This window comes from Suncus etruscus, chromosome 12 (genome assembly GCF_024139225.1).
Source record: "Suncus etruscus isolate mSunEtr1 chromosome 12, mSunEtr1.pri.cur, whole genome shotgun sequence".
Classification (NCBI taxonomy): Eukaryota; Metazoa; Chordata; class Mammalia; order Eulipotyphla; family Soricidae; genus Suncus; species Suncus etruscus.
In genome coordinates, this window is record NC_064859.1 from 51,937,634 (window position 1) to 51,949,833 (window position 12,200).

The following is a 12,200-nucleotide window of genomic DNA, read 5'->3' on the forward strand; positions in this document are numbered from 1 at the left end:
TAGAATTCTGCGGCCTACTGTGTGGGGCTGGACCTGTGTGCAGAAACAATAGGCCCAGTCCCCAAAACCAAGAAACATGGTGATGTTATTGGTGGTTCCCTGGATCCCCAGTTTGTGTCTGTCTTAGTAGAGAACATAGTGCTGGTGTTGGTGATTTCAGGGATCTACTGTGTGTTTGATATCGGGAAAGTGGGTGGACCTAGGGCATCTGATATGTGGAATTGTAGTTTAACTTATAAAAAACAAATTCTTCAGGGTGCCAGAGCGATAGCATAGTAGTGAGGCATTTGCCTTGCACAAGGCCAATACAGGACAGACCAGTTCAAATCTTCGGCATTCCTTATGGTCTCCCGAGCCTGCTAGGAGTGACTTCTGAGCGCAAAGCCAAGAGTAACCCATGAGCACTGAGAGAGAGAGAGAGAGAGAGAGAGAGAGAGAGAGAGAGAGAGAGAGAGAGAGAGAGAGAGAGAGAGAGAGAGAGAGAGATTAGGAGGCGGGATCCTGAGGCATTGGTGCAGTTGGGAGGTATTGGGACACTGCACATGAATTCTTGTCACAAACAGTGTAAACACAAGGTCTCTAATTTGGGGAGAAAAATTAAAGAGGTAAATATTTTTAAAATGTAAAATTGAAAGACATGGGGCTGGAAAGATAGCAGTAGGCAGGATACTTGCCGTGCTCACTAACAACCCAGATTGGATCCCCAGTGTCCCATATGGTCTCTTGGGAACCTCCAAAAGTGATTTCTGAGTGCAAAGTCAAGAGTGGCCCCTAAACACCATCAGGTGTGGCCTAAAGAAATAAACTAAAGGACAAATAGTGGCAGAAAGTTAAGTACTGGAGTTAAGGTCCTTGCCTGGAATGCAGCAAACCCCATTCAATCCCCTGGTACCCACCTCCTAAGTATCTTCATATCCTGATTATCACCTTTGGCTGATAATCACAGAGGAGCTTCTATACCTCCTGAGCACTAAATATATACATATGTGCATGTATAAATGAAGTGAGCGTAAGGGCAGGCATGGACAGACTTTGCTCCTGGAAAATGCATGTGAAGATCCACACCGAGCATTGATCTCTGACCTGACCTGTCTCATGGGACTGCACTGGCATCCTCTTTCCTTCCAGGTTCTGGTGCCAAGTTGGTACCAGACAGAGAAGGAGAATAAACGTTCACCCAAGCAAAGAAAGGCTGAGGCTATCGAGGGTCTGGGGTCCAAGGAGGTGGGCATACAATAAGCCTCCCCTGTGTTGTTTAAGAAGTGAGGGGCTCTGAGACCTCAGTCCCACTCAGCTCGTGCCATGAGGCAGGCCAGGTTGTTTGCCTGTTCCTAGAGCTTATGTCTGCTTTGTGACAGTTGTGCAACTATCTCGCCTGCTTACAGTGGCAGGTTGTTATGAAGATTGAGTTCATACTCTGAAAACTGCTGGGTTGGAGATAGAGCGATATAGCATAGCTGGTAAGAAGTTTGCCTTACACGCAGCCAACCCAGGTTTGATGCCCGGCATCCCATATGGTCCCCTGAGCATATCAGGAGTGATTTCTGAGTGCAAAACCAGGAGTAATGTCTCTGTGCAGGCAGGCAGGCAGGAAGGAAGGAAGGAAGGAAGGAAGGAAGGAAGGAAGGAAGGAAGGAAGGAAGGAAGGAAGGAAGGAAGGAAGGAAGGAGGGAGGGAAGGAGGGAAGGAAGGAGAAAGAAGAAAGGAGGGAGGGAGGGAGGGAAGAAAAGAAAAGAAAACTGCCAGTTTGGGCTTGGTATGATCATACAGAGAGTAGGGGCACTGGCCTTGCATACGGCTGACCCAGTTCAATCCTCAGCATCCCATACGGTATTCTGAGCCTTTGCAGGAGTAAGCCCTGAGCACAGTCAGTGTCCTATTAACATTTCTATTTGCTAACGTTTTGCCAGTGAGGTTAGTCCCATGAAGACCAATCAAATCATTTGGGAAATTGGGTTCTGGAAAGAGACTGAGGAATTGTCAATAGGACAGGACAATGGAGCCTACAGAGGGTTGGACTGAAGGCCCAAGACTCAGAGAGGTGTGGGCATCAGAGGTCCCCAATCATTATCCCTTTTAATTCCCACTTTGCAACCAGGTCAACTGCCCAGCTATCAGCTGCTCACCTCTCCCTGCTTCTGGGTGGATTGCTTCTCAGTCACTTTTGCCCAGGATCGCTTTTCTGAAAACCCAGCTCTTACCTTCTCAAACCATCTTGGTGGCTAATAAGGTGCAAAAGGTCCTCAAGAGTTCCTGTCCTACAACCTGACCCTGTACGGGCACTTCTGGCATGCCTCAGGCTTCTGGCTCTGAATCCCCACAGATCTCAGGTTGCTGAGGTTGCTGCACTGCTCTGCAGCGTGTGTGCTGTGAACACCCTGTGACAAGCGATTTGCTTACAAGACTACTAACTACCCTCTCCTGAAGGACTGTTCTGACGACCACCTTGCTTTCAAGACAGAAAATGAAAATCCAGTTGTTAAAATGCTTGTGGAGGGCCAGAGAAAGGGAGAGAAAATGGGTTAAGGTACTTTGAGTAATGCAATCGCAGGTCAATTTCCAGCACTACCCCCTGAGAACCACAAAGAACCCAGCACCTCAGGGTATGACCCCAGTCTAAAAAGGCTTGTCCAAAAAAAAAAAAAAAAAAAAAAAACTAGAAATTAAGCTCCCATATGATTCAACAATACTAATCTTAGGAATATACCCTAGGAACACAAAAACAATACAGAAATGCTATGTTCAATACAGCACTGTTTACAATAGCCATTGTATTGAATCTGGAAACAACCCAGGTGCCTGACAAACAGATGGCTAAACAATGGAATACTATGCAGCTATGAGGAAAATGAAGTTATGAGATTTTCTTATACATAGATGGACATAGAGACTTATGCTGAGTGAAATGAGGGACAGGGAGAGGGATCAATATAGAATAGTCTCACTTATCTGTTTGATATAAGAAAAATAAAAGGTTGGGGCCTGAACGGTGGCACAAACAATAAGGCATTCTTTGCTCACGCTAGCCAAGGACGGACCACAGTTCAATCCCCTGATGTCCCATATGGTCCCAAAGCCAGGAGCGATTTCTGAGTGCATAGCCAGGAGTAACCCCTGCATGTCACCGAGTGTGACATGTCACCAAAAATAAATAAAAGACAATATAGTATCCAGAGACAATAGTGATGAGGGCCAGAAAGTCCAGCCCATGATATGAAGCTTTCCACAAAGAGTGCTGAGCACAGTTGAAGTACTAACTGCACTGACAACTACCATGACAATTATAGAAGTAAATGCCTGTCCAGAAGACAGGCAGTGGGTGGGGGAGGAGAAAAATGGGGAACATTGGTGGTGGGAAAGTTACACTGGTAAATGGTGGTGTACATTCTATGACTGAAATTCAACTATGAACATTTATGTAGCCGTGGTGCTTAAATAAAGAAATTATAAATAAATAACAGTTTGTCAAGATCATGCAGTCTACCCTGATAGAGAGAACAGGATTCTGAACTAGGACCCTGGGATCTTTTCATTAATTAATTTATTGGGGGAGCCTCTATGCCTGGCTATTTTGGGTCTTATTTCTGCCTCTGCACTCAGGAATCACTCTTGGCAGTGCTCAGGGGACCTTTTGTGGTGCTGATTGGATTGGTATGCCAATCCAAGGGTATGCCACATCCAAGGCATCTCTGCAACCCCAGAGGGTTTTCATTTAAATTGTGTGTGCGTGTGCATGGACACACACCTGCTCAGAACTTACTGTTTGGATTTCTTGCAGCAGCACAGGGGAGAAAGCTTCTTGGGGGTGAGGAGTCAGGGAGGGAGTTGGACCACAATGGCAGTCCTCAGGGGTACTCCTGGTGCTCTGGGTAAGAACCTGGTACTGAGGATTTACCAAGGTCAGTCACAGGCAAGACCAGTGCACCCCTTGTACCATGGCTATAGTTCTCAATCATGTTTCTGAGGTTGAGGATCTCGAAGTGAGAGCAAGTTTCTCTTCCTAGAGTGTGGATCTGCACACCATAGACCTGTACGTGTCTGATGGTGTCGTTCATTTATTCACCCAATTCTGCAAGGGTCATCGTGGGAGTCTCCCCGAGGGCAGTGAAGGGAAGGGGTAGGGTTGCTGGGATCTCCACTCTAAAACGCACCCTATCTGGGGAGTTCTCGACCCTCACTGGGAGGTTTTTCTCATTCTTTTTTGTTGTTCTTGTGTTTGGGCTATACCGATAGTGCACAGGGATTACTCCTGGTGGGTTCGGGGTATATATGAGATGCAAGGGATTGAACCTGCTTTTGGCCGTGTGCGAGGCAAATAAATGCCCTACCTGCTGTGCTATATTGCTTGGCCTGGTTCTTCCAGTTTTTGAGCTGGTAGTGCCACCTTGAAGGGATGGCTGCTGCCAGCTAGCAAGTATTTGCAGGAGGTTGGGTAGGTGCTGTAAATGTAGAATGTGCGGGCAGGAATGGCCAGACCATTCTCTTCGAGGCACTGAGACCAGTGGTTCTCAGTGACTGACCATGGCCCCTGTCCTAGCAATTGGCTCCCTGTTCTCTAGCCCTGGCCCTACTTCTGCAGTTTTCATCTGGGGCCCACAGGGGCCTCTAAGGCCCTAGCTAGAAACATCGCTCTCGAGGCCTCCTCTCACCAGCTATTGTCTCTCTGTCCTCTGTGCAGTACCTGCAGATGAAATGGCCCCTCCTCGATGTTCCCTCCAGCGCCACAGTCAAGGACACCAGGTCGCCGTCCCCAGCACATCTGGTAAGTCTGTTTCTCCCTGCCCCGTGTCAAGTCCTCCCCAGACTCCCCTGGCCAATGGGGTCTGGGACTATGCCTCTAAGGCATGACCACCACAAGTTGGGACCTTAGCAACGGGAGTAGCACTTAAGTTGGAGCCATGCATAGCCCACTCTGTGCTGGCACACACCACCTATAGCCTTCCTGGACTGAGCCAGAGGCTCTCATCTTTCCAGGGTTGGGGGTGGGGACTGGGGCCAGCAGCTTTGAGTTTGCTCAAAATAGTTTCCTCCCTCCCCCACAGCCACAATGCAACAGGAAAGATCTGCTCCCCCGAATGCTGGGTTTCTGGGCCTATGTTGCTGTAATGGGGCATAGCTGGGTGGGTCTGGAAAGTGTCTGCAGCCTTCTCCAGGCTGCTTCCAGCTGGAATCAAAGGCTAAGGAGAGAACTTGTGTATCCCCACCCTGAACTTAGATGCATTGGGCACCCTTTGCCTTCAGTCCTACCTGCTGGGGCCACCTATGCATTGAGTCTGAGACTTATTAAGGGGTACAGCTGGAGGAAGCCATATGGCATGACCTAGCCCTATTACAGACAAGAGATTGTCTTTAAACACGTGATGCTTTGGAAAACTTGACTCAGCCCTCACCTGTGTGTTCCCTTCCACCACTCCAGGTTGTTTTATTCACTTATTTATGTATCTAGGACCTAGGTATTGGGCTTGGGGGCCATACTTGATAGTGCTCAGGGAACCATGGACAACGCCAGGGATCAAACCCTTGTGCACACTTTGCACATGCTCCAGCCCTCTGAGCATCTCTCCAGCTCTCTTGTTTGTTTGTTTGGGGGGGGGGCACACCTGGAGTTGCTCAGGGATTACTCCTGGCAAGGTCAGAGTAATGTATGGGGTGCTGGGAGTCAAACCCTGGTTAGTCGCATGCACGATGAGCATGTACTATTTCTTGGGCCCATGCTGGGCTGTCTTAAAACTAGTCCCTTCTATTCAGGAGTCATATGTCAGTCAAGTTTAGTTTCTAGCTCTAGGGTCAGAGAGAGTGAGTGACAGAGTTGAGGCACTTGACTTGATGCAGCAAAACTGGTTTAACTCCAGGGCATTGACAGAAGTAAACCAGAGTACTGCTGAGTGTGGTCCCAACTCTCCCCCACAAAAAAATTGAAGAAGCTTTGCTTCTAGTTGTGCAGATTAGCTAAGCATAATGTGCCCCTGTGGGCCGCAGTTATCCACAGACATTTGTCCAGGGCAGGACTAGTAGTGGTTGACCAAGGTGGGTGTTTCACCCAGTAGGGATCGAGACAGCAGATTCAACCGCTTTCCTGACCATAGCACCCCTTGAACAAGCCTAGGGTGGACCATGGTAGGTGCCTGGAATGACCCTCCACAGTCACTTCTGGGATAGGAACGCGTGTTGAGTGTGCCCTCTAGTGGTTAGTTGGCGGCGACTGTGTGCACCTACCCTGCCACAATTTGCTTGTCATCCCTCAGCTAAACCCATGGTTAGGACCTTTTCTTCCTTGCCCCCTCCTGCCTACTCAGCTGTTGCACTGCACTGCCCTATTGGTATACCAGACATAAATGGCAAGGCCCTCCTGTACCCTCTGCCTTTTCTGCCTGTGCACTATCTCTGAACTCTCCATCTGTTTTCCTGTTGCAATAACCAGGGTTGAATGATGCCCCATGTAGGTGGGTCGGTGGGGCAGTTTGAGATCAGCCTGGTAGCACTCAGGGCCTATTCCCAGCTCTGAGCTCAGGGTCACTTCCGAGGAATGCTTGGGAAACCTATGTGGTGTCAGGGATCAAATGCCTGGCCCAAAGATTCTCCCTGGGTTGGTCCCCAAGATTGCCATGGATGGAGATAGGGTGACACTCGTTTAGTGGTGCACACATGTTCTGGCTCAGTGCTTAATGCGGTGACTCCTTCTCACAGCTTTGCAGGGGGTGGGGGAGCAGCAAAGCTGCCAGATGATGCTCAGCCTCCGCTGGACCCCACATTTTATCTTCCCCTCAAAAACTGAGAGCACTTGAGCATGTACTTTAATTTAGAATTACAAGCAGCATCTTTTCTGGTGAGGTTTGCCTGGGAGAAGGACAAGAGAAGGATCTGCGTGCATCCCTACACTCCCTGAATCCTGACCAGCCTGCCCGGCCTGTCTCAGCCACGCGTAAATACGCCAACCCTACCCATGAGAGTGAAGCTAAGGGCTGTTGTGAATCTTCCAAACAAGCTCTAAGAGCCCACGGGGCAGGGGAGACACAGACTTTGCTTGGGGAGGTCTGGGCTCCACAGGTGTCTGTGAGGTCCACGACCAGTGAGGTCACACTGTTAGTAGTGACCCAAGGTCCCGAGCATCAGAGAAGAGACTCAGGAATTAATAAATATGTGAATGATAAAAAATAGATGAATAAATAATTTTGCGGGGGCCAGAGAGATAGCATGGAGATGGGGCATTTGCCTTGCATGCAGAAGGACGGTGGTTCGAATACCGGCATCCCATATGGTCCCCGAGCCTGCCAGGATCAATTTCTGAGTGCAGAGCCAGGAGTAACCCCTGACGCCACCAGGTGTGACCCTGCCCCCCCCAAAAAAAAACACAAAAAAATAAATAATTTCTCTTCTCCATTCTAAGCATTGAAAGTTCAGAGAACTTCAAAACTCCTGAATAGTTTGCAGTTATTCGGTTTTGCCTCTAATTCTAATTTAAATTCTTTCTTCACTTTTTTTGGAGGGGGAAAGTTGAGTTTTTGGGTCACACCCAACGGCACTCAGGAGTTACTCCTGGCTCTGCGCACAGAAGTCACTTCTGACAGGCTTGGGGGACCGTATGGAATTCCAGGATTTGAACCGGTGTCTGTCCTTTATTGGCCGCATGCAAGGCAAACAACTTACCAAAGTGCCATCACTCCAGCCCTCTTCACTTTTTTTTATTGTATTTTTTGTTTTGTTTTGTTTTGGGGTCACACCCGGCAGCGCTCAGGCATTACTCCTGGCTCTACGTTCAGAAATCGCTCCTGGCTGACTCGGGGGACCATATGGGATGCTGGGATTCAAACCACTGACCTTCTGCATGCAAGGCAAACACCTTACCTCCATGCTATCTCTCCGGTCCCTTCTTGTACTATTTTTACTTTTTTTGGTTTGGTTTTGGTTTGGGGCCACATCTAAATGTGCTCAGGCTTTACACCTACACTCAGGAATCACTCCTGGCAAGATTGGAGGCCATATTGGGTACCAGGCATCCAACCCGAGTCACTGAGTGAGAGGCAAGCACTCTACTCACTGTACTAGCTTTCCAACCCCATTAACTTATCTGGTCACAGGGATGTTTTATGTCTTTAGCTTTAAATAATTGCCAATGTATTTCCTCAGAACATTATCCTTATTGACCATAATACTTACCAATTTTTTAAAATAAGGCTGGAGAGATAGTACAAGGTTAAGATTCTTGCCATGCATGCAGCTGACCCCACTCTGATCCCCAGTACCATATGTGGGTGTTCATAAACTCCCAAGAAGCACTGGCAGGAGCAGACACAAGAAGAGAATCTGATATGGCCCAAATCTCACCTCCTCCCTGCCACCAAAATACTTTTTTCAACAACTCTTGGGGGCCTAAATAGTACAGCAAGTGGAGCATTTGCCTTGCTTATGACCAACCCAGGTTAGATCTTCAGCATCCCATATGGAGTGACCCATAAGTGCAGAGCCAGGAGTAAGTCCTGATCTCTACCAGGTGTTACCCAAGAAACAAAAAGTAAATAAATGAATGAACATTTCATGCTACTTCTGGTCCGTGAATACATTGTAACTCCCCTTACAGAGAGATAAATACAACAAAAAACTAAACAAAAATTTCTGGAGAAGACTGGAGAAGAGATTCAAACAGACCAAAGTGATAAAAGACAGAAGAGAAGAAAGCTTTGCTGAGCTTTGCCAATAAATTGGCCTGAATTTCTGGACACACCAAACACCCTGCATGGTCCCCCAAGCACAAGCTGGGTGTGACCCCAAAAGTTAATGTCATGAGGATAAGTATTTTTATTGAAATAGACAAGCTTCTGGGGTGTTTTCAGAGGCCTCCTCTGTGTCCCCTAGAATAAGATGCCACAGCTTGGAGTTGTGTTCTCTGAAGAGCTGCAGAGAGCTCAGCAGCACCACCAGGGGATCCACATTCTTTTCATCTCTGGCTACCCTTGCAGGGCCTACCATGTGGATGGACAGACTGCACATGGCATGAGTCAGATGAATCTCAATGTCTTGCAGTAGAAGGGTAACTTCCATGGGTGGTGTCTTGGTCAAATTTCTTTCCTGAATAGGACACTGACAGCTTCGACAATGCTTATACTTTGCTTTTTTTTTTTTTTTTTTTTTTTTTTTTGGTGGTTTTTGGGTCACACCCGGCAGTGCTCAGGGGTTATTCCTGGCTCCAGGCACAGAAATTGCTCCTGGCAGGCACAGGGGACCATATGGGCTGCCGGGATTCGAACCAATGACCTCCTGCATGAAAGGCAAACGCCTTACCTCCATGCTATCTCTCCGGCCCCTATACTTTGCTTTTTAAATTTATATTTGTTAGGACTAGAGCAATAACACAGAGGGTAAGACACTTGCCTTGCATGTGGCCAACCCTGTTTAAATTCCCAAATGTCCTGGTGGACATTCCACAGTGCAGATTCAGGTGAGACTCCTGAGCATAGCCAAATGTGCATCCCAAGAAAATAGTCTTAATTCTAATAATAAGAATAAAGTAGTTTGGGCCGGAGCGATAGCGTAGTAGATATTTGCCTTGCACGAACTCCACCCAGGTTCAGTTCCCAGCATTCCCAGTAGACATTCCAGTGGTCAGCGCCAGAAACCAGACACTTTCACGCTGGCAAGTCAGATGATTGTCACCCATTGTAAGAAGCCATTGTGATTTATGTAGCTCAGTGGTAGAGAGCAAGGCTTGCATACACAGGTGGTCCTGGTTTCAGTCTTCTACATACACTATATGCCCAGGTTCAGAACTCCGGTATGTCTATCAAATGTCCCAGATACTAGAATCAGATCTGGAGCGCCACTGCCCGAAGATCCTGTTCTTTTGCACTTAGGCTGGCAGGTGCTCCTTCCTCAGGAAACCTTCCCTTTCACTTGAATGTTAAACGTGTTACTCTCATGACATAAAATTTACACTACAAACGAAGTCCCAATTTAGAATAGTTGGGCTTACTGGCTGTATCTTCCAAGACAAGGAAAGGGAATGGATGTGAACATTAGGGAAACAAGTTTTCAACTGAGAAGCAACATGAAATGAGCCCTGGGGAAGCAATGGAAGTTTTTCAAAGTGATCTAGTCTTCTTCCTGGTTCTTTGCTTAGGGATCACTCCTGGTGAGAAGTAGAGGGTCCATATAGTTGGCTACATGCAAGGCGGGCAAGTATCCTACCCGCTGTCCTATCTGAAGGCCTTCTTAAAGTTCTGGAGCCAGGGGAGAGTGGTTGGTATGGAGACAGCTCTGGTGGTGAAAGCTGTGCTAGGCTGGCAGGAAATGAATCAGTCTATCATCACCAGTCCCATGCCCTGGACTGTCACTTCGGCTCTGAACTCAGTTTCACGTCCCACAATGGAAATCACTGTAACATCTTTGCTATATTGAAGTAAAGGATAGAGATTATTGCTGTGCTCTTAAATTGTAGCTTTGGGTTGAAGGCCATATCTGGCCAGGCATAAGCTAGGGGAAGGTCCGTGTCTAGGATCAAACCCAGGTCCCGGTGCAAAGCATGTGCTACAGCCATTGGGTCATCTATTTCATGTCCTATAGCAAATTGTTTTTTGGGGGGTTGGGTCACATCCAGCAACACTCAGGGATTACTTTTGGCTCTGCACTCAGAAATTGCTCCTGGCAGGCTCAGGGAACCATTTGGGATGCTGGGAATTGAACTCAGGTCTGTCCTGGGTCAGCTGTGTGTAAGGCAAATGCCCTACCACTGTGCTATCTCTCTGGCCCCCTCCATAGCAATTTTTATCATACTTATCCTTATTGTTGATTCAAATTGGGTTCAGACTATTAAAAAATTAATTCCACTTATCACTCCTCAGTGGATAAATGTATTTTGATTTCAACCTCTCACGAAACAGGGTGCGTCAAATTATATGCTAGAGTTCTTTCTAGTGCTTTTATGAAGCCTTAGTGCTCTTGGCCTTGGGTGGTGGGTTTGGGATTTGGTTTGCTCTGTTCCCTGCAGGACTCAGTCCATGGGAGTGGATGATGGGTCAGTACTTAGTCCACCAGTGCAGGTGGAAATTCAGTGATTAAACTTGGGTTCTCACACTTGTCCTGTTCCCTGTGCCTCTCAGACCTATGTGGTGTACTTTGTTTGTTGGGGTCACATTCAGTGGTGTTTGAGGTGAGGAAGGATCAAACTGCAGTCAATTGCATTCAAGAAGCTCCTTAAACTATACTGCCTCTCTAGCCCTTTTTTATGGGGTGATTTTGCTAGTTGATTTAGGTTTGGGGGCTACATCCTATTGACTACCAGGGATTAAAGTCTGGTTGGCCCCTTGTGGTGTTTTGATGAACATTAGGTGAGGTCAGAGAGTGTCTCTCGTTCCTGGGCTTTATCTGTGAAATTTGGACATGGGGGTATGTTTGGCCTGGTAGGGACAGTCCCCCCACCTCTAGTTACTTCATGCACTGGAACATGAGAGCTGCCTTTTTTTTTTTTTTTTTTTTTGGTTTGGTTTGGTTTTGGGCCACACCCGGTGACACTCAGGGGTTATTTCTGGCTATGCACTCAGAAATGGCTCCTAACTTGGGGGACCATATAGGATGCTAAGGATCGAACAAAAGTCGTCCTGGGTCAGCTACGTGGAAGGCAAATGCCCTACTACTGCGCTATCACTCCGGCCCCAAGAGCTGCTATTTTTGCAACATTTACTCAGCAAGGGTGTGTGGAAGCCTTTACAATTCACTGCAATAATAATTTAAATTCACAAGCAATAAAAATAGTACAACAGAGAGAGCATTTGCCTTGCATATATCAACCTGGGTTTGATCCTGAGCATCCCATATGTCCCTTGAGCTCTCAAGGAGTAATTCTGGGGCAGGAGAGATAGCACATCGGCATTTGCCTTGCAAGCAGCCGATCCAGGGCTTAAGGTGGTTGGTTCAAATTCCGGAGTTCCATATGGTCCCCCGTGCCTGCCAGGAGGTATTTCTGAGCAGATAGCCAGGAGTAACCCATGAGCACCGCCGGTTGTGGGCCAAAAAAAAAAAAAAAAAAAAAAAAGGAGTAATTCCTGAGTCCAGAGCCAGAAGTAAATCCTGAGCACCACCGGATGTGGCCCCAAAACAAACAAAAATAATAAAATAAAATTCATCATGATTCTGGACCAGAGCAATAGTAGTACAACCGGTAAGTCACTTGCCTTACACATGGCTGACACTAGTTCAAGTAAGCCCTG

The 12,200-nt window shown here is 47.4% G+C and overlaps 1 protein-coding gene across 1 annotated transcript in view; it reads left to right on the forward strand.

Annotated features, from left to right (window-relative positions):
- Nucleotides 1-12,200, forward strand: part of TCF7L1 (transcription factor 7 like 1) — a 173,992-nt gene that overhangs the window by 154,574 nt on the left and 7,218 nt on the right. Inside the window, exon 4 of the mRNA XM_049784921.1 lies at nt 4,679-4,762. Coding sequence (XP_049640878.1) covers nt 4,679-4,762 — 84 coding nt within the window. The remainder of the gene's footprint in view (nt 1-4,678; nt 4,763-12,200) is intronic.